Source organism: Manacus candei, unplaced genomic scaffold (genome assembly GCF_025592945.1).
Source record: "Manacus candei isolate 608988 ecotype Guabito, Panama unplaced genomic scaffold, ASM2559294v1 h1tg000014l, whole genome shotgun sequence".
Classification (NCBI taxonomy): Eukaryota; Metazoa; Chordata; class Aves; order Passeriformes; family Pipridae; genus Manacus; species Manacus candei.
In genome coordinates, this window is record NW_026138062.1 from 4,441,630 (window position 1) to 4,465,075 (window position 23,446).

A 23,446-nucleotide genomic window follows, 5' to 3' on the forward strand; every position below is an offset into this window, starting at 1 on the left:
GAGGGGTTTTGACCTTTTATTAGCCCAGTATCTGGAGTGGTGAAATATTATTGGATATTATACTTGTGCTGTTGAAGTCTGTTCTGTTAAAAGAATTTAAAGGGAGCTTAATGCATTATAGTAGCTAGAATGAATGCCAAATTTTTGCAACTAGGCATCTGATTTTTCATAAAAACCTTAAAGTACCTTGTGGATCTGAATCCAGTAATTCACAGTAAAATTTCTACATTCATATTAGTGCACCTTCTGTTATTATTCAAAAGGAACAAACACTAATAAAACTCCTTTTCTGACTTAGCCTCTGTCTTGAAAATATGGACTAGGGAATATTGGAACTAAATTTACTATTTTTTAATTCAACCTAAGAAAAATCCCAGTTGTCTTGTGGGACCAAAGTGGGTAAAGAAATGTGAAGATAAGAATATGAGGGGTACTCATAGAAGGGGACCTGCATGGAGAGCAGAGGGCCTGGGAACCATTAGGTTTCTCCTATCTTTTGTTAAGTCAAGTCTTTCAGAGTTTCTGGAAGAGCTGAGCATTTAGTAAATGATTTTTCAGAAATGGTCAGTTTTGTTTTGATTCTGAACAAAGGCAATTTTCACTGTTGCCAGCCAGATCTTTTGAAACTAGGTTGATATTTACCAAACCACAAAGGAAAACTAGATCCTTCCATGTTCTTTCTTGGAATTTAATGATTTAGTTCCTCAAATATCAACAGTGAAAATATCTCTTTCAAAGCTGAGTAATATATGCATCTTTACCATTAAGAAAAGATATGGTAATGATGTATAGGCAGTGTTTTGCATAAAATACTGAGCTGTGCCATGGTTGTGTATCAGAGCAAGTCTTGTCAGCTGAAAAGTGTCTATGACAGTAGTAAATATCACACCTGGCCCAGCTCTTTCTAAAATGAGTAAAAATCCCAATGAGCTCTAAAATATACTAGAATTGTTGATTCTCTTTGCAAGTTTTAAGCCACATCTCTCCAAAACCTTGGCATCTTTTGACTTCTTAAAAACTGTTCCCATTTCAAGAGGGCTGCCCAACAAGGTTCTTCTTTTGCCTAAATAAAACAACTAATTACTGAGGCAGTACTTCAGCTGGGAGCATTCAAACGAAGAGCTGGATTTGAATTCTGCAGGAAGTGAAGCCAGTGTTTCATGAACCTTAATTTCTCATTCTGTCAGGCATTTGTGTGTGAATGTGTTACCATCAGTATAAGAAGACGATGGTTGGATGATGTTTCTTTGAAGACAATGATATGGAATCTAGACCATAGTAGAAATACTAACACATCTTTAGAGAATTATTTTTGCTCTCTCAGAAATAGTGTATTACTGTTTAAAAGCAAATTAGTACAGGTCATGCTGGTGGCTGATGCTCTGAGCAGAGTGTCTGATAAGGTGAAACTGTGTGCATGGCAGCTGAGCCACAAGTTCATTGTCATCAGAAACTGATAAAACTAGGAGACATGCTCAGTCATCTGCAACAATATTCCTTAACCTCTTGAAAAGTATAATATCCGTGTAGCTTATCTAACTTTCTAAGGCCCTCAAAAGCCTTATTAAAGAGTGGGATTTCTTAAACTGAAGTATATCTTCTATCACTTCAGGGACACATTTGAGCCATTTTTCAATCCCAGTTGAGAAATGTGGCTTTACAGTGATGGAAACAGTCATTACTGATTGACCAAGGGAGAGTTTTGTCAGAGCATGTACAGCTGTTGGTAAGCACTGGCATGAGATCCCTTCATAATCTCTGAGGCAAGGGTTGAACTTACACTGATGTAGATGTTTTGAGGTGGGGAAACTGTACAAGAGACATTTGCAGTGCATGGTTTTTACAGGCTGCTTTTCTCCAACAAGATACAGAAGGAGTTAATATCAAATGATTAGCAGTAGAATAAGTCTCATGACTACACACATAATTGATATTTTTCCCCACAATGTTCCAGCCAGCTTACAGTGGTGTGCCATCCATTGGAGAAAAAGATAAATTTTTTAAATCTCTGCAAGAAACTTAAAGAAAACTTAGGTACAACAATTTTGCAGTGCTGCATGCTCCATTTCCCCTAAGTTACAGCCCAAGAGTAATTTCATTTTAAAGAAATCCACTGTTTGTGATTACAGAACAAAATGTCTGAAGTTGCCTTGTGGGTAGGGGGGGTACATGTTGAATCCCAGTGACCAGTGGCAGGTTTGGCATTGTTACAGCATAGCTAAGCTCTGCTGAGGTGAAATATTTTGCAAGTTTGAAAATAATAATAATTCAGATTATAAGAAGGTAAGCGCCCAAATGTGCTCTGCTTTGTTTGTACGCATGATACATGAAATATACGTTATTTGACACCAAATTTGTCTTCATTTACTGGTAGAGTAATTTGTATAGGAACCCTGAAGTAGCTTGGGGACTACTTTGATTAAACCTGAAGACTTAAAAAAATTTAAGAACAAAAAACCCAAAAGAGAGCCAAAAAAACCTCCACTACCAAAAATAAATAAAAAAAAGGGGGGGACACTTTAAAAAGAATAGAAAAAAAGAAGCTCTAAATGGCTCTGAGTTATATCTGCGGCCTTCTCAATGTTCTTCGATGTTTGCAGCATGTTTAGATAGGTTGATGTTTATAAATGATTCTTCAGAGAAGTATGTGCTTGTTTCTGGTCTGTTTTGACAAACCATGATGAGACAGAAGAGACAGAACATGCTTGCATCTGAACTTAATGCCAACTGGAGCACAGGCTGTTGACTCTTTCCCACAAAGTTATGTATTGTCTTGGGTAAATATATTCCTTACAATATGATGTAACCAGAAGCATCTCCTGAATATTCTCCTCTTCCCAGGACTTTATTGAAGATCATCTTGATGTATGCTCTCTGAGGAAAATATTGTTCAAAGTTGTACTCCTAGCAGAGTTTTGAACTTTAATAATAATTTTGTTGTTTGGTGATGTCTTCTCCAAGTCTAAATTAAATCAGATGTATTCCCAAGGAGATAATTTGCTTGAATTATTTTCCTTTTGAATAGGAAATAAAAACATTTATGATCAACTCTTAAATGTCCCATTTCCCCTCTGGCTTTATGGTGAATAGGAACGTGAATAAGAATACTAACCATTCCTCAATAATAATTGAAATAAATTCCCATGCCCCCCTCCTCTGTTGCTGAACACTTCCAACCTTGCGCTGTTTTTTTCTCAGAATGTTTTATAACTATTGTTCTCTTGGTTTGTCTGCTTTTGTTGCTGAAAGTTAGAAAACGCAGGATTTAGAACTTTCTTTTTTATGTCTATGGGTAGCTGCAAGTACATGGTGTTTGTTACAGCATTTGTAAAGGCCCTTTTTCTTTCTCTTTCTGTGGATAAAGACACTTCTTTTACATATATTAATCCACAAAGAAAATTTTAAAATTCACTTACAAAATGAGTGCTTGCTTTTCCAAAATCCTGTGCAACAGAACAATATAGGTTAGTTGTAGGAATCATGAGGGAGAAGAGTGTTCTCCTGGCTCTGCTGGAAACTGGACTATCTTGACGTAATATCCTCATCATTCATTGCTTTATTTCTCTCTTTGCTTTGTGAAATGGATCTCTGATTTCTTTTTCACCATTTTATGTTTTCCTTTTTGTCTTCCTTCCCCTGCTTTTTTGTCTTGGTTAATACATTAAACCATGAGGCTATGGAATGGAAATACTGCAAAGTTTGGGGATCTGGGGAGGGACCTAAGCCAGATGGGGGGAGATACCCTTTTAGGTTACAGCTGAGGCAAAATGTAGTTGTCAAACCTTACCCAAATTTAGTTCAGCAACATTTTTGTGGCATAGGCAAATACTGCTTCTGTGCTAACTAGAGTTAACATAAACAACACATTTAAATGGCTAATACTCTTTTCATGTTTGCCGTTTCAGGTCAGTCAAGATCAAATACTTATTGTCTGTTTCTCTGTCCTTCCCTGCCATATTTTTTATCTCACTCTTTCTGTGTTACTCTGTGCCTCAAGTATCAAACAAATTACTGTGCAAAACTATTGTTTTCTACCCATCATGTTGCTTATCCTTCTGAAAAGATCACAGCTGGGATGAGAAGTCACTGCCCCAGACTATTCACCAAGAATATAACATTAGATGGAGTAGAATTAGGTGGCATGGGAGGATTTTACTCGAGAAAAATATATCATTTGAGCTCTCTTTGAACTTAAGATGTCTCTATATAATGCTGCTTGAGTAAGGCTAATTTGAATAGCTATAGGTAAAGAGTGGTTTCACCTTACTCAGGGAGGTGAGCAAATTCCATTGAATAAAAATTTTCCTGTATGCTTTCTTTTGCGTGATCGCCAGCAGCCAATTTGGTAAATTTTGTGCTCTTGCAATTACTCTTTCACTAAAGAAAATCCTGTTGAAGTCATAAAGGTGGTACTTCAAAGGCAAGAACAGTTCAGGCAAGTTAAAAAAAGCCGCCAGTCCAAGAGGCTGGAGAATCTGGCCCTGGTTTATGTATGACCACTTTGGGTTTATATAGCTTTTTTGTGTTTGTTTTTATTTTACTATGGGCTGTCTAAATATTTCAGAGGCAGTTAGCTCCCACAGAATGATTATGAGTCTTTATTTGGTGTATTTTATAAAGAGTCAGACCAAGGAGCTGAAAACTTGAATGTTTTGTGCAAAATCCCTCTCTCTGAATATCTGCGTTAAAGTCTATGATGAAATCCCAGCCTGATTCATAGTCAAGCGCTCCTGTGTGTGTCCTCTCTAATCTCCCTGCTGATCTGATTTCGCCAGCTACAAGCTTCTCTGGCTTTTCTGTATCAAGTTCCACTGGTACAACTGCCTTGGAACACATCTGGGTTCGATTCTGTTGGATTGTGCAGTGATAAGCGTTGCAAGTTGATCAGAAAATATGTGGCTGGTAAACACCAGATTCCACCTTTCCTGAATGATTAGTTGGCTTTTTGAAGTTCTAATGATTTTAATTTGGCTTGGAGTCAGTGAGTAAGAGTATGCAAAGCCTTAGCCAAAGTACCTATTTATTTATTTAAATTTTATCAGCGCATATTTCTTCAAAGAAGAGTACCTATCTCTTTGTCTAAGCGCTTTTTAATAAATGTATAAGTATATAAATGTATCCAAGTAAATCAGCTTAAATTTTCTCCATTGTCTCGTAGATGACAGCAGTTAGTAGAAAGTGGGTTTTCTTGGTAAACAGCGTTTATAGAGTGTTCCTGACTTGTAGGAATGATATTGTCTGTTCAGTTTCATTCTTTATTTTAGTTTATTTTTCATTTCAGATTTTTTTAAAAAGTAACACAGCTTGTTTTCCTATAGTTGTTCTGTCTATTTTCATAACATAAGATTGTTTTTATTCCCCAAGAAAGGCTATGAATAGGTTAATGATTTGTTTAAAATGTGAATGGGGTTTTTCTAGATAGAAATTGCTTGCTCTATCCATTCATCTTCTGGACTTGGCTGTTTAAAACTTTTCAAGGAAGAATAACTTTTTCCTTTTTCCCAGGTTCTCTGGAGGGGAAAGATGGTGTTTGTGGTTGTTTCAGATATTTGCAAAATGAATGTTAAAGTTCCAATACTGCAAATATAATTTTTTTTAAACCCTCTACTTTTCTGTTGCAGTTCTTTACTTGTAAGAGACATGTTTAATGAAGGTGCTTTTTGTTTCCTTTCTTAAGGAATGATTGTATAATGTAGTGCTATGCTGAAAAAATCTTTACTTGTTGAAGGCACCAGAGATGTTCTATGCTGTGGCATAGATTTAAATGTTGAATTGTATATGATAATTTATTGCATTTTTAAGGAAGCTGTCCCTAGTTGTGACATACTGTGGTATAGAAAAGGTTGTGATTAAAATTATGTTTGTAATTAATCATTAAATATTCAGATTAAATGGGATAGGACTAATTACACTGAAAAATAAACATCTGTGCAAGTATACCTTTGCAGGTGAAATATTGCAGCTGTTGTATATTAAATGACTGTATATTGTGCTGTGCAATATTACTAATATTTCAACATTTTTCCACGAGCACTTTCTTCAGCTATAATACCAAACAGCACTGGAAACACTTGCAAAGAAAAATCATAGTATAGGCTGGATGCTCTAAGTTATGAGCTTTTGAAAATAGCAGATATCTTCTTGTAGGTTTGTGCGCATACAATTTATAAGATTAGATGTAATTATGCTGCTGTTGTTGGCTGAGTTATTTTCCATTCAAATGCCATGTACTTAACTGAACCGGAAGGGAAGGGGTGGGTGCCTCTCCCCAGGTGTTGGGTCCCTGGTGTCAAACAAGTCAACAGTGATCTCTGCAGCACCTTATTTTCACTGTGGTGCAGACAAAGGGATCAGCTCAGCTGTGCCCCTTCACTGTGGGTTTTGTGATTAACCAGGGTCTAGGCCACTTGGAGATCTGCTGTGCCCTTGGCCATCAAGGTGCTTTGTTTCAAGGAGTCACACAGGCAAAGGGCATGTTGGAAAGTTTCCTCACAGGACGTAGGATTTACCGCCAAACTTATTAGAGATTCTTCTTTCAAACAGAAGTTTACAAACTATTTTTGTTATTTTGGAAGTTGTCCTCATAATACCTTTTATTAATTTATTTCATGAAATGAACAGCTCCATTTTTTTAATTACATTTTTTTTTCCTCACAAATATGTACACCACAATTATGGCTTGAGTTATGAGTCCTTGAAGTCCTTTTTTGGGGCAATATCTTTGTCAATAGCATACCATGTGTATTCAGTTTTTTATTTATATAAGAATAAAAATATTTTCTGAATTACTTTGTTTTCTCACATAAATTCTTTTTCGTTTTTTTTTTTTAAACTTCATTACTCCTACTCATGGCCTAAAGTACTGAACTTGCAGACTAATACCCAAATCTCTTTCTTGAGTCAATACCATTAATTTATAAGCCAGTTAGGTATTTGAGTGCGTTGCATTTGTCAATATTGACATTTCCCTGCTATTGTGTTTCTCATTCTTTTAGGTTAGTTAGGTGTATCTGAATATGTGGCCTAGACTTACCTGCACATTTTTGTGTCATTCGCAGGTTTGTCACTTCTCTGATACCTCCTTTTCTGATCACTTAACACAATCATAGCTACCATATATGCCAGAATCATGTGGTTCCTACCTGTTCAACTTTCTACAAAGAAAAATGTACTGTGTATTTCTAATCTCAGTTTCTGTCCACGTTCTTGAAAACATTTGCCCCTTGTAGCACAGCTGTTTAGTTATACCAGATATCTTTTGGAAATCCATATAAACCATATCTCCTTTAGTTTTCTTATGGTGCATTAAGAATTGTATCAGATTTGTGATTGCTAATGTTTACAGAACAAATTCTACCTGTGATCTGTGTGTCTTTTTCTGACTGTTTTAATGACTGTCTTAACTAAATTGCTGTCCTATCTCAAAATATATATGCTAGTCTAAAAGTTCCCTGAATTAATCCCATAAGGCTTTTCAAAATGTAAGCACAATATTTGCTATCGTACAGTCTTAAATTGAGTCACTAGTGTGAGAATATTTTCTTAGAGGTTCAATCAGATTATTCCTGGGTTTTTTTCTGATATTTTTGACTGTGTATATTCTCTGTAGCTTGCTGACTTAATGCCTTTTTAATTTCTCTGTTGTTTTCTTCTTTCTCCCTTCCCCTCTTTATGGGTACCTGCGCCTGTGGTGGTGGCATCTCATCTTTTTTTATGTAGAAAGAATAGGTTCATGGTTAAGTATCTTTCTAACACGTAGTTGGCAAAACTGATGCAAGAAATTGTTTATCTTTTCAGCAACACCCTCATTTTCTTTAATTACATCTTCACCTCCTCTAATTCAAAAGACCTACTTATTCTCCCTTAACCATCTTGGTGGTTACTGCGTGGTTTTTACCCACAGCTGTTTACTTCAGAGCCCATTTTGGACCTCTTTGTTTCCTTCTTACACAATGAATCTTATAAGCTGTTTTGTTGGCTGCACCAACATTGTATTTCCATATTCTGCATAACTTTACATTGGATTCCTATAGGTGGAATGGCTGTAGGGCACTCTAAAATTGTTCAACAGGTCTGTAAACTGAGAAAGTGCTATACTAGTTTGAAGAGGACGTACTTCATTTTCAGGATACAAAATTCATTTTAGTACTCAATTGCATGCATTTCCCCCTTGCTTGTAGTCGCCTACATTTGGTTTTTAGTCTCTAACATGTAGTTTTTAATTTTCTTATGTTAATACATTGGTTTCTGCTGATTTAACAGGTTTTAGATGCAGGAAGACTGAAAGAATATGGTGAACCTTACATCTTGCTTCAAGAACAAGACAGCTTGTTTTATAAAATGGTGCAACAAGTGGGCAAGACTGAAGCAGCTTCTCTGTTTGAAACAGCAAAACGGGTAATTTTAGAAGAAGAGATAATTAAGTTTGTCTGTGTAGTTTGTTTATCTCAAGTTAGCATATTCAGTGTTACAGTAAGCCTTCCACTAAAGGATATGTCAATTTTGCAAGGCAAAGCCATCATTTTCAGTGGGATATACACAGACTTGCAAATTGGAAGTGTATTTATATACCCTGAGTGGAAAGATAGTCTGGATTTCTTGCCTCCTTTAGTATGTACACAAAACAGTAAGTGTGAATAATATATGACATACCTGTGCTGGGCATTGATCCTAAAAGAACTTCCTGTAAAAAAACACGTTAGGGCTTTTTTTAAGGACCCATTGTATTATAGTTGGGTTTCAGTACCTATGCATTATATTATGGTCTCTGGGGGTGTAATCACATTTTTACTGTTGTGTATTCTCTTACTTTCTTCTTGTACTCTTGCTCTGTTCTGCACATAGGATGGGCAGGGCTCAATTAACAAACAGCTGTTGAATGTTTTGTTGCCTCCTTGTTCCCTACAAGGCTCTGTGCCTGATTTACTGCTTACTATTCCAATCCTACTCTGAGTACAGAATTATTAATGTAATTGTGAGCATTCCTCTGGCAATCAAAGTGTTTAAGAGACATCAATGGATTAATTTTCATAATATGCCTCTGAGGTGAGGCTATACCATCTCCACTTTTCAGATGGAAAGCTGAAGCAGAGATAAGAAGATTAAAGAAATGACCTGTAATTGAAGAGCTCTTTGACTAGCATTGGCTTGCTTTCTTTTTTCTTGATAATTTACCACACAGGATGTCCAGAGCAAGATTTTAATTCGGTGCCAACGAAGTTTCAGCATTGCTTCAGTTGAGACTGGCAGTGCTCAGTTTGGCAGCAACTTGCTTCATGCTCATGCAGCTGTACTTTCAGCATTCAAGTAAGGCACTGATATTAAGCATGTAGTGACTTAAGAAAACCTTTTAGAGACAAGAGTCTCTAGGTTTTTAGGTTTTATGCTTTCCTTTCCTCAAGACACTGGATGTGTGGAGCAGAGCTAGGGGATCACAAAGTCCAGACTGTTTCCTGAGGAAACAAAACACCAGTAGACAGGGAGCAACACATAAAGACAGGAAACAAAATGGCAGGTGCCTGACTGTTTTCCAGCAAGTTGTAAAAAAATGGAAGACTGTGCTGTCATGGAGGCTTCGCGCTCATGTCTGGATGCTATTTTACAGGACCTTTTGAAGATTATAGAAGAGATTTTTGTGTCTGTTCATACTCAGAATTTTTTTTTAAGGAGTTTTTCAAGTGAAGCATTGTAGCTAAGAGCATACACTATAAATTCTTGTGTGGCACAAATTGCAGAACTGGGGAAACAGCTTTGTCCTGAACAAAGCTATGTTATGAGTCCTGCTGTCCCTCTCCGTTGCCGCAGTTTAGCTTCATATATTTTATTATTAGAAAGGAATGGGTTAGCTGTGTTTTTTGTGGTATGTGTATGACAATCTGGAGGTTATATAAGTGATGTTTAAAAGGATGGCTTCAAATTCATGTGACCATTGTTTGTCTGTAAAATGAAGGCCAGCTTCCTAAGGCTCGATCCTTGGAAAGGCAAGAGGTAAGGCTGTCCAGCTGTCATCTGTAGAAATTTAGCCATGTCATGCTGTCTTGTTCCTTCCCTGCAGCCCTCCCCAGTTGCACAATTGCATTCAAAGATAATTCAAAATGTATAAAAATAATTGCCTGATGTTACTTGCCCATACAGTCATCTGCAGTTACCACATCAATGTTATGTGATTTTGTACAGGAAGGGAAGAGATCCAGGAACCAGTCTCTGCTGAAATGTGGTTTGATGAAAAAGTTTGCTAACTCCCAGGCTAGAAGGCAGATACAAGCTTTAGCATCTGCCAAGAATGCAAAGCATGGTGCTTATCCGCACTCGACCCAAAAATATGGGAATCTAGAGACTGTATCTCCAGTCATCAGCTACCCAGAAGCAGAGTTACAGTTCCTTCTGTTTGAAGGACTTGAATAATTCAGGGTTTTTGTTATTGCTGTCCCTTGTGCTTCGTGCGTACTTTCAGAGAAATTGCTTAGTCAGAAGAGCTGATTCCAATTGTTTTTCTTTTTAAACTAGTAAGTCTGTTGCATGCATTGCTGTTGGTCTCCTACATTCCTACTGTGGTTACTAAGAACTGTTTCTACGAAAAGCTTTTTTTCTGATTTTGGAAAACAGTATGCTGCACATAAAAAGAAATGGTAATATGACATATATACATACTTTTCAAAAGTAGTTACAGTGGGTTGCTAAGTAAAATGGTTTGGAGTGTGGCTGTGCTTTGGCAATGATTATTTGATTTATTGCAATTTGGACCTGTACAAAACAAACTTGTACCAAGAACTTTCATTAAGGTGAGACTTTCAGTGCATTTTCTGGAACAATATGGATTCCGCATATATCCTTCAAATGCAAATAAAGAGAGACTACACATCTGAAATTGGAAGACTAACTTGGACATATTTGAAGAAACATAATTTAAACGAAACGTCTTATGGGCATCTTAGCTAAGCATTGCAAGATTGAGCTGTTGGTGCAGCCTGAGGCTTCTGAATTGATCCAACATCGCTGTACATTGCTATTTGTGCATCTCTCTTGGTCACTCAATATCCCCATTTTTTGTGCAAATGTCAAAGAAAACAACACAGGCACAGGTCAAATTGGAGACCAGTGAGTATATATTAACTAGCCTGTAAGCCTGATAGCAGTTGGGTTGTGCTTGACACCGTGAGACTGTGTTTTTTATCTTTACTGAGTTTGCAAGAAGCTACTAGGAGAAAGTCCTATAGGAGAGTGAGAAATAGTCTTCAAGCAGTTAAAAGAGAAAAAAAATAAAAGTGCTCAATTATTCAGATAAACAGAAGTTGTTGTGTTCTCCTCACTCTAGGCAGCATTGCGAGAGGCTTTTCTGCAGGCTTTAGTGGCATCAGGATAGGGCTGGGTTTCTGTCAGTCGTGTTTTGAGCACTTTGAGGGAAAAATAAGGGTCGTTTTATTTTATTTTAAAGCTGTGACAGATGTGTAAATATTAAAATACTAGGTGTTATCTCACCTCAGTGATTACTTTTAAAAAGGTTGCAGCTCTCTTGGCAGTGGAAGAAACTTGTATAAAGACTTGGGCATTTAATATCTTGAGGAATTGGGCTCAGGGGAAGAATTGCAATGAGACAGTTGAAAAGCAGCTGCCATTTCATTACATCTCTAGTAATGTGCCAAGGTTTTCTATTAGCTTTCCATTAAAAAAAAAAATCACATTCAAAAGCTGCACTAAAAGTATGCCAAAGTTTTATGTTTTAAACCAGGAACGAGATGGGAATCCACAACTGGGGCTGCCGTCTGCAGCGTGTGTGCAGGCAGCAGCCTCATTAACTTTCCTCTGTTGCATCCGATTGTGACTGGTTACTGAGGAATGCCTCTTAACAGGACTTCCAATTCTTCTGTTGATTCAAATCAGACTTTAATATTCTTTGAAACTTGTAAAGATGCATATATCCTGTGTTAGCATGTGTGCACAAAAGATGACAGCGGTACTTACAGGAATGATTTTATAGAATGACTATTTCTTTTTTATCCTGGGTGTCTTATACTTGTGTTCATGTATATGAAAAGGATATTATTATCAAACAAACTGAACTTTGTTGACAACACTCTCAAATATAAATTGCAGAAATGTTTCATAAGCTGTAGTCAAAGCAGTCTGACTATGAAACCTAACTCATGACACGTGTCAGCTTCGGAAAGATAGTGTATTTTCTGTTTTTAAAGACTCGAACGAAACTTTTCACATTCTTTTTGGAAGAAAAAATTGCATTTGAAGTCCTTTTTCACCCAAACACATTTTTAGATAAGAGCACACAAGTCTTGACATTATTTCATTTTGTTATGCGCATCTGTCAAGGAACAGAGATATGATACAGCTGCTAAAAACAGATGATTGTGGAACAGTGAAACTTGACAGCATTTCATTTCCTTTATGTTCTGATTATACATTTATCAGGAAACCTGTATCTCTTCTAGTTGAGCTAGAAATTGGTAGAATTCAGGAACTCAAAGGCTTGGCAAAGAACTGTCCTATTATTTGGTATCATCTTACGTTTTAGAGAAGTTGCTTGGTTGAGTCATTGTTAAAGCTTTTGCTTCTTCTTTCATTATTGTGGTTTGCTATCCAGAGATCACATTTCTATAGGCCCTATAACTGCTCTGCAGCACAAATTAAACGCTGGGGTATTTCATACATATACTTCGAAATTTCAATGGTTGTCAATCATAGTTTGTAAAATATAGGGATTACAACCTGATTTTAACATCCAAATCCATTGTGCTCATTTTATGTGTGAAAATGAGAAACCCTTGTGCAGACGCAAGATTTCACAGCTTCTTTGTCACCCTGTTTTTAATTTATCTCATGTTTTGAGCTAGTAAAATGATTTTACTTATCAGTTTAATGTAAAGCAATAAAACATATCTATTTATCTGAATTAACAAAATTTGAGGGGATCTACAGGTTGTGTGGGATTTTCCTCATGTTTTGTTGTAATGGAAGATCATATAGTAATTTTACTACTTTTTCAGTGACATACAGTTACTGAAAGCCACTAACCTGAAGTTCCTTTGGGATTCCTTAAGGATATGTATTTATCTCTACTCTGTTTATCTTCCCAAGTTTTGTTTGAAGCTGTAAGGTGTTTGAGGCATAATTGCTAACGGAATCTAATATTTTTTCTAGGTATACTTCAGTAAGAATTACCCAGAAGTTGTTCAGAATGGTCAGCTTGCCACAGACTCGTCCTTGGATCCTTCTTCAGGATTTTGTGTAACCGAAACTGCACTGTGATTCCTAATAGCCTTAACTGTTTTCTATAGAATGTAAACCTGAGATCATCTAAACTCAGCGGCAATGTTTGCAAGCGTCAACAGGAGAGGAAAGGGAGTGGGTGATTCTTTGCACTGGACATCCTTCTTATTTAATACTGAGAAGAAAATTTTTACTGTCAGTTTCTTTAATTTCAGTGCAATATGTTTTCCTTTCCAACTAATAATGTTTGTACTGCTAAAGAAATTAGGCAGATTCAGTTTTTATTTGAAAGTTATGTGGTAGAGATCTCTTTTATTTAAACAGGTGCAGGACACCTAAGTCTAGAGTGCATATTTGGAGCCTATTAAAATAATCGGAATGTGTCCTTTTTTTTCTTTTAGAGATATTTTGAGAGCAAGCAAAACCAAAATTTTTTCAGTGTCACTTTTGTCATGACATCTGTGTCTAAACAGCAGATTTGGTAGTGTGCGACTTAGTTATCTAGAGCAACTGTTTTTCTCCCTGCTATAAGTAGCTATGCAGGTTGATAGAAAAAAGACTTGAAGAAGCCAAAAATACTTTTTGTTTTTGATAGCAAAAAAAGTACTCTATACTTATTTTTTGATAAATAGTTTAAATAATGCTGTTCAAGATGAGTGTAAATACTAGTTTTATTTTGCTAAAATCCAAATACTGAAAAATCAATCTCAGTCTTCTGTACTATAGAAGAAAATTACCACATTTGCACTGAAGAAATATTTAAATAATTTAACATACTTTCCTCTTTTTATCCAGGTTATCAGAGAAAAAAAGGTATTAAAATAACTTGAGGAAATGTTTGAATGACATGTCATTATACCTAAATACCATGTAGTACAAAGTTATCTTCAGCACAACACATTGGAATGTATACATTATTTGCATTTATTGTGCCTTAATATTTGTGCCTTCAAGCCAAAGCTGTAACTGCAGGGTACACAACAAATTCATTAAACATATGTTAAAAATATGTAACCTTAGTATGTTTAAAGTTTTGCATTAGGGGTTCTGTTGAACTTAAGCTGTTTGAAGTTACCATCCTGCCAGAATAGGTAGGAAAGTACAACCTGTAGTTTTGAATGGCTGTTGCTGATGGTGAGAGGAATGCAGTGAGAGAGAGGGGTTCAATATTCATAAGTTATGTCCTGATTTAGCAAAGCACTTTAACACAAAGGCACTTTTTCCATGTTTGAAATATAAATCAAGCAAGTGCTGTGCTGCTTCAGATTTTTTCAAGTTTAGTGAGCTACTCTTTGAGGTCCAGTAGAAAATGCATCTATTCATCTTGCTGTTTAAAGGGCACAGGAGAGACTAAAAGGCAAGAGATCTCTTCAGGACATGGTAAATACTGTGCTTTTTAAAAAATACTGAAGATGCTTGCTATTACCTTTGTAATGCCAAACAATTGTTATTTACCCAGTGTTTGCCCAGTGGTCTATAAGTAAGGCAAGCACAAATGTTTCTCATTTCAAGCAATTCTACCAGAAAGTAATTGAATCAAATACAAAGTTACCCTCTTAAGTAAATTGAAGCCAAAACCTGTGCCTGACCACAATGTCTCATCTACAAGGACTTTTTCCTGCTCAGGAACCAGTCCCATGGTGAGAGGCAGAATCCTTGTTCCCCTGTTGCAGCATCTTCCCTGCACTGTGGTTTGCTGTCCTACTGTGAGATCCCAGGAGAGAGGGGATCCTACCTGCAGTGCCACCAGCCAGGTAGAAGGGGGACAGGGGTGCTTTGGGGGTGGTGGAACAAACATCAGATATCTAATTTTGCTAGTAACATCCTCTCACATCATTAGACATTGTTAGGATGAAGTTACAAAATGAGATGCTCTTGTCCCTAGCCTTTTTTTGTCAAGTCCTAACACTTCTTTTGTTGTGTGTAGCAGCTTACACTGTGACAAATTCCACCAAGATCAGTGGAACTGAACTTAACACAGTGATGTGCAGCATGAGGCTTGTGCTACATCTGTTGATAAATATCAGACAGTCAAGGGCAGCTACCAATCCCCAAAGCCATATGACACAGATGGGCTCATGTAAGGAGTGCTTATGGCTAATCCTTCTTAGAATACACCAGCCACGTCCACTCTTCTGTACTGTTGGTCCTTGTTCTTCTCTGGGCTCAAGCAGTCCACTTATGATCCTAACTCACAATTATCTCACAATTATCTGTGTTTCGTTGTGATTTTCTTTTCAATTAAAGTTGTCTGAATTAAAGATAGGACTGTTCTGCAGCTCAGCAGAGTGGTGTTTGCATTGCACAGGTATGTGAAGATGTAAAGTGCCTCAGTATGTGAAATCACGTGGGATAATGCTGGGGGACTGTGTAGCATGAAGAAAGTTCAACCTCATATGGTCTTGTCTGTAATTGCCTTTTTGGCAAGGATCCATGGATCCATGTCCAGACTCTTCTCAAGCTTTGTCTTGGAGAGACCTGGTTGGAGTGGTGTGAAACAGAGCTAGGGTGAGCTGACTGGTAAGGCAGTGCATGGAGTTGGGAGCTCGACCTCATTTGTTTATCTTCTTTTCTTGAGCAGTGTGGGTATATTCAGAGTCTAACTGTGTTTTACAAAAGTGTATTCTTTTTATTTCTAAGTAGTTAGTTCTTACAAGAGAGTAAGTATGATGGATAATATAGAGACTTTTAAATTAGAGAACAGTACATTCTCCTGGCCATACGTACCTGGAGTTTATATTTTTTTTATCAGAACCGAGGAGATATGCATGTGTAAACCAAGGGTATAATTACAGTTTTAGTTCATTTCAGCTCTGAAATGAATCTATGGTAAGTTGTATTTCAGAGCAGAACTCCAAAACGCTGGCTGCTGCAGACTCACTGGTATGAGACCCTGACAGATCTAGCTATCAGTCTATAAACTAGAATTACTTTGATACCGTTGCTTTTTGAATGCGCACAAAAATGTTAGGTATCTCTGAAAATGCTGATTCTGCTTCTTCACATGTTTTGGCAGGGCACTACTAGCTGAAGGTATCAAATATCAATATAAGATGAAACAAACTTTTTACAAAATCACACTCAAAACCCATAAATTGCTGAGTAGAACAACTGATAGTCATTCATGTCTGTCACTGGCATTATATAATTTTTCTGGTTTAAAATAACAAAACTATTTTACTCAGGAAATTGTTGTTTAGTTTCTTTTGTTGGTATTGTTGTTGATACAACTATCAACAGATGTTTTGTTCAGATGTTGATTAAGGTTGACTGACCCATTTAATTTAATTTGAGTAAAAAGGTGCAGTGTACCTGAATGGCAAAACTCAGATCAGGGATGAAAAAGGCCTTCCTGTAGTGAAAGTCTTGGTCTGTTAAATGAATAAATTACCTTTCCGGCAAGGTGTTTTATGTTTCTTTATAAAGAAAAATCTAAATAGTTCTAAACTTCCACTTTGAAAAATATTGTACTTTATTTGGAAATAGCAAAGCAGGTTACTGTAAGTCACATTTCTTCCTGGGGATCTCGGAAAAGGAACTCAGTCTTAAGAGTTATTCAAGCCTTTAAAATGTTTTTTCGCCATGAGGTGCCTTACACTATTCCAGAGTCTTGTTTCTAATAAATATAATTTTATACAGTGACACTGAAAATCATCAGTTACAGAACTGTCATTTCTTTGCTGTAAAAGTCTAGGAACAGCCTCTACTTCTGTCTCAAGAATTGGTTTTTTGGCTTTTGTTTTGGTATCTCTTTGCTTCACCCTTCTCAAAGGACCACTGGGAGCCAGCAAAACATGGTGGCATTTTCAAAGCCAACGCAGTTAGCTGGGATAGGTTATTTCATGTTTTACTTATTTTAAGGACAAAATTCTCTTTGGTGAACTGAACCATTTGCCAGATGGGCATAATCTTCTGTGATACCATTCATGCTGCCCTTTGGAAGAGAGAGGACCTTCTGATCAACCTCAGTAATGCTGGTTGCAGGCTCTTAGCCTTGCCAAAACGTTTGAAGTAACATTGCAAAAAGAGTCAGAAGACAACAAAAGCAACTATCTTCGAAATATCTCAGTTTAAAGTTTGGAGGGGGAAAGAAAGAGTTGAAATCACTTCTTTCCTGTGATAGTGATGAGCATCTGACCCTTCAGCGGAAGAATATGGCTTTCTGTGTATGTTTTACATTCTGTAACAGTGCACTGCATTTTCCTCATTTTAACTCTGGTTGTGGTTTGATTTGGTTCAGTTCTTGCATTTGTGTAATAATTTGATTTTGTTATTGCTGTGGAATGATTTCTTTTGTGGACATTCACATGACAACTGCTGTCATACAATAAAAGGCATTTCTCAGAAGCGCGCAGAAGTCTGTTGTCTTTGCAAATGTGTACTTGAAGGCAGAAGTGCTGGACAGAACTAAGTTGGGTCATGTCTGAAATCTCCAAACACCTCTCAGTGGCATCACTAACCCAAAGAGCTAAAAATCCTCCTCTTGGAGGTATAACACAGAATAATAGATCCAGCTTGGTTTTACCAGTCATCTCCAGTGTGAAATCTCTCAGATCACATTATCAAGCTTTTTGCTTCAATTGCTAAAAAGTATTGCAAATAGTTTTTCAAAAATTATGATGGAAGAACCACTGCAAACACGGTGTGGTCTCTGCTCAATAAACTGGGCAGGTTGGAAGGTTAAAGGACACAAAAGTGAGGTGGATTAGCAGCATAACTCCAAAATCTGATGTCATCTCTCAATCCTGTATTTCTGTCTGATGAGTTTGTTGCTTAATTCATCAAGACAGTCTAAAACTGTCTGTTTCTGAAGATGCTGCAGAATTTCTCCCTGAGTCTACCAACTGTCTCAAGTACTTCAGTCTGCTGTTTTGGTGCAGGTTTTTGGTGTGGGATGGATGAGTTGTGCTTTTGTCAATAATCCTCCCGTGCAGCAAGTTGCAAAACTTGGTGCAATATGAGTTGTTATCTGTCCTTTTATAACAGGGAATATGTGTTAAGAATTTCTCAGGTTTCTATCAGAAACCTACCTCACAACCACCATGCAGCTATCTTAGTTGCCTCCAAGTGGATTTGGCTTAGGTTGTCACAGCACAAGTCACTTGTGATATGTACAGTATCCTCCCAGAGCAAGCACTTGCCAAATTCACGTGCTCCCATTTAATAGAGCAAATCTCTCTTAAAAGTGGATGAGGAAAATTTGTTTTTCTTGCCTGAAAGAGAGCTGCTGATAATAAGCAAAACAAAAGATGTGTTTTAGGCATTTGCCCACAAAACAAACATGAATTTCATAATCTTGGTATTCAGAGCTGGTTCATGGATTTGGAGCAATATTAATGTACACAAAATCAGGACCATACTCTGATGTATGAAATCACGTTTCCACTGCCTGCACCTTGGCACCACTTAATTCCCAAATTTGCCTGAAATCAATAGCCTCAACTGTTTTGAGATACAAAATGCCTTGTGGATCTTAGCCACAGATCCAACACATGCTGAAATAACCTTGAGAAGAAACTGGAGGTAGTCCCACTGCCATTCAGGAGCCAGAGCTTACTTTTAGGTTGCTGGAGGGGCTCAAGGCAAGGTACTGGGATCATACCTGTTTTCTTCGAACACATCTGAGTTAAAAGCTGCACCATAACTCTTCTCTCTCATGCATGGGATACACTGTTTGTTTAGAGCATGCTTTTGAGAAGTTGGAGATGGGTGTTGTAGGCTTTCCTTAGCTTGAGACACTTGGGTCTTTCCATCTACTTCATCACCGAAACATAATATTGAAAATCTTTTCGATGGGAATAGTTGCCATGAGTGAATGATGTGGGGGGTTGTCTGCACTGGGACAAAGAAAAATCCCAGATTTGAGTCCCAGTTCCAAGGAGTTTTTATGCATTTTATTCAACAATTGTCAGTAGAAATACCAGGAGGAGCCGGGTCTTCTCCTCAAGGGTTCTTGTATCAGTATAGCTGGGATCTCCTTGGGCAGCAGGATCCATGTGCTTGTAATTGCTCCTGCTCTCTTGCCCCAGTGGGCTGATGGTGGCCTAGGCTGCAGTTCCCATGACATCGGTCTGCTGTTTGCAGCCAGTGCTTTAGATGTTGGGCAGCTCCACCGAAGCAAACCCCCTTCTCCTGCCTCCCCAAGGATGTTGTTGCCCTGAGCACCATCACTACCATGTGGACCTCTGCTCTGGACAGGATTCTCTCTGTGCCCAGCTGTTCCTACTGCAGTTGCTCCTAACACAAGGGCTCTGAAATACTAGCTGAAGTTTCTACATTCACTATACCCAGAGAATAATGCTGAATTTGATACCTGAAGTATGACTGGTGGGTTGTGTCAGGCACATGAGACTTACAAAGGAGCTGTGGTGCATTTTTTTTTATCTTTTTGCCCTTTTGCAGTTTTGGAGACTTGCAAGGGGAAATTAAAGTAGGTGGAACAGTGAAAAATAGTTCCTTTTGTTTAATTCCAGTAAGCTTTGTACCTCACAGTTCAAGCACAGATAGCAAATGAAGGAAGGAGTTATTTTATCCTGAGTATAATTACCTTATGACATTAAATTGAGTTGGGTGGGAAATGCAGCCTCAGATTTATTAATTAAAATTTCATTGTCAGCAAGAGCTGCTTCTTGAATATTAGAGGCCTGGATTTTCTTTTTAACATAAATGCCAAGCACGAATAGGGCAAGTGAGCGCTGTTGAACTGTCTTGAAAACATTGCCAGGATACCAAAAAAGAGGATTTCTCCCTGCTCCCTGCTCAGCTGAGGGGATTTTCCCTCGTTCTGTACCAGGGGGAATGCAGCATTGTATCAAGAATATGGACCACTCTGTGTTTTGGTTGATTTAACATGTATGCACTTTTGCAGAGTAGTGATTTCCTTGAGTGGAGTTATGCAAGTAATTCACTGTGAGTCATTCATGCAGTGAATTAAGTGCCTCTTCCCACAACCAAGTCGTCTCCTGACAATCTTTTTTTTTTTTCCTTTTTTGAATTACTTAACAAATCCTTTTGCAATTACTTTTAAGCATTCTGTGTAGGTCACGCGTTTATGTATGTGGTCAATGTTTGTTGATTTTTTGAGTCATATTCATAATAGAGAAACTACATAGTGTTTTCTCTGTATCTGTTAGTATAAATGTCCATACCTGCAAATTTAAAATTTTGTTTTCATCTGGTTTTGGGCGTGCATGCATATGTTCATTTCTGTGAGTATCCCTGTCAATAAAACTGGATTTACTTGAATGGCATGTCACATCATGCATAGACATCAACACAAAAGGGAAAGGAATCTGCATTTTTCAAATAGTTTTATGGAAAAGTCTCTGCTGCCATTTCTAGCAGCACGTGATAGAGACTGTCATGGCCTTGGGAGAACAGGAGGGTGCCTCTGCACATGCTGAAAGAATGTAGAGAGCAGCAAGTTGCCTGCAGTCTCCTGGGATGGAGCAGGGCTGACAGGAGTTTCCCTGCACTGGTGTTACCTGCATAGGTTCTTTGAGTATTTCTGTGCTTGTAAGAAGTTACAACAGACACTGAGCAGAGCCAGTTCACATTGCTGAAAGCAGAAAGTGAAAGGCCGAGTGCTGCTGGTAAGCAAGAGCAGATGTTTATCCTGTGCCAGGAAGGCTGAAACCTGTTCCCCACAGGAGTTGTCCTTATGAGTGTGCTGGCTGATTGCACCTCTGCCCCATTTAGTAATTTGGCTTATTTTGGAGGAGGAGGAGCCTTCCAAAAAGGAGAAATTCCTAGGGAGAGTTTCATAGAGCATGAAGGAAGCAATAGCAAGGTTTCCCTCAGAGGTCTCCACCTCACAGAAAAAAAAATGGCAGTCTTCTGCTCTTTTCAAGACGTGCTGGATCCTGCAAGGCTCATGGGTGCTCTGCAAGGAAGATGTAACAGCTACAGTGCTTAGGAGGACCTCCTGATGGGCTAGTTAATTGGCTAATGGGGATGCCTTTCCTGCAGTCAAATGAATGTGAGTGCAACGATTACTTAATAGAGAGGTGTAGATCTTTGGAAGATGACTTCACTGGGCTGCCAAAAGGAATGGGCAACAAACCAGTTGGAGCTGCTGATGCTGTTGTCACAGATTTACCAGAAAGTCTGCTTTTCCTTCCAGCTTTTTTTTTCTTCGCCTTTTTTTTTTTTTTTAAGAAGCGATTATCAGCTTAACCTTTCCCAGGAACTGATACTAAGGCAAACTTCTATCAGATATTGCTAAGTGTAATGTGCCTTTTCATGACTTCTCCTTGGAGCGTGACAGCTGCCAAGCTCACAAAGTATTTCAGCCCTGTTACTGTAACTGTGGCTACTGTTGTTGGTAGCTGTTCAGGACTTTCATTTGCCCGTCCTAAGGGGACTGTAATAAAGACTGGCCCCTGCTGTTAAATTGTTTGCATAATTCCTTTTTTCTTTTCCTTTTTTTTCCCTTTTTTTGACTGAGAAAATTGATCTTAGGCTGGGAGAAGTATCATCTGTGCTATAGTTTTAACACCAGATCATATCTGAGTGATTCGAGATGAGTGTGTCCCTCTTCTCTAATCCATTGCCTTGAAGTTGAAGAAAGCGCCTGATTTCCCACTTCGATTTCTCTGGACGACCCATAATCCCAGATTTTAGTGAGGAGCTGATTTATTGACTAACATCAGGGAGGGGACATTAATTCCTTGTCTGCCACCCAGCATGCCTGCTTGGAAAGAAAGAAACCTCCTCTGCTGTAGGTAAGATCACAACCACAGCATATAAACCAAGCTGAAACTCATATGTTCAAGCAGCTTGTCTGGAAAACTCAACTCTACTGCCACTTAACCCTGTAATTGCCTGGAAACCTTTGAAACACCTGACTCTTTACCCTTGGAGCTCACCCAGGTACCCAGAGCCACACTCCTTGGGGTCCCCAGAGCTGCCAGAACTGGCAGTCTAGTGCCTCTTGCCTGCCAAAACCTCCCTGGTGTGACGTAAACAAGAATTTTACTTGTTCAGGGGATTGGTGGGCCCTGGTAGCTGCACCTGGAACCTCCCCATGCAGCACCATGGCAGCTCCAGCTCCAAAAGACTGCACACATGGGAGCACCCACAGAGCAAGGGAGGGAGGGGCAAAGGAGGCCCTTCCCTGCTGCCTCCCAGGAAAGTACCCTCAGGGATAAGGATGTTTGGGGGAGAGACCCTCTCCCCCCATTGCAGTGCCACCTTGCTGAAAGCCTTTCCTAGAGTCATGATGCCAATGAGAGAGGAGGAATTTGGATGCCAAAACCCACAGTCAGCGTGTAAATCTCCTGAAATAAGGACTGTCAGGGGACTGAGGAGGCAGCTCAGGGCTCCCCACTCCCTGGTGACAGGCCTCAGAGTGAGGTTTCAGCATCAGGCAGTGCTTTTTGCTTGCTATCCACCCTCCTGAGTCTGAAATTCCTGGCTGGAGTGTGGCAGTTTCAAAGCAGGGGTGGAGGAGGCTCCTCCGCCCAAGGTAGCCTCCAGCCTGGCTGTTGGGGCTCTCTCATGGGATGTGGGAGCTGTGGGTTTGGGCCCCTCGGGCTGAGGCGGGAGAGGAACCTGGGCCTCCCACTTCCTCAGCATATGCTTTGAATACCAAGGCATTATATAATAAAAGCTATCACCACCTTTTCTTCTTCCTGCTTTGTTTTTAAAAGACTGATCTGTGTGGAGTCTTTTGAAAGAAAGGGCGTAGGTACCAATCTCCAGGAGAAGATTCCAGACAATGGATCCCAGGCAGACAGGATTGCCTCACTCCAGCCTCAAGGGGCTTTTAGTGCAAGAGAGAATTGCAGATACACCCTTGTCCTCCACTTTTCCTGTTGCTTGAATGTAAGCAGCTGCATGCTCTCTTCAAGAAGATCCCACTGTATCCTGCCAGCTCTGTTGCGTTCGAGTATTGAAGCACCCAACTACCGCCATCGATCGCGCAGGGGGTCTGAGTGCGGTTCATGAGCTGCTGGAGGCCGGATCACTGAAAAGTCAGGAATTTCGGTGCCCAAACCTCTCCCAAATCTAACCTTAAATTCTCTAGTTAAATCAGCTTTTCAGATCCAGATGAAATGACTTGCCTCTTTGAAAAAATACTGGGGATAGAGGCTAGATCAAGCAGGATGTGCTTATATAATTGCATAAACAGGTAAGACAATTTTTTGTTGCTTTGAAAACTTTAGAAGACTTTAGACTAGAAATAAGTGTCCACAAGTAGCCTTAATCATTGCACTCTGTGAAT

General features: G+C 38.7%; 1 protein-coding gene across 4 annotated transcripts in view; it reads left to right on the forward strand.

The window, feature by feature from the left end:
• Positions 1 to 17,568, forward strand: part of ABCC4 (ATP binding cassette subfamily C member 4) — a 147,020-nt gene extending 129,452 nt beyond the window's left edge. For all 4 annotated transcript variants that reach the window (XM_051780581.1, XM_051780582.1, XM_051780583.1 and 1 more), the window contains 2 exons: positions 8,263 to 8,397; positions 13,153 to 17,568. In XM_051780581.1, coding sequence (XP_051636541.1) covers positions 8,263 to 8,397; positions 13,153 to 13,260 — 243 coding nt within the window. In that variant the 3' untranslated portion in view covers positions 13,261 to 17,568. The remainder of the gene's footprint in view (positions 1 to 8,262; positions 8,398 to 13,152) is intronic.
• Positions 17,569 to 23,446: the final 5,878 nt, after the last annotated feature.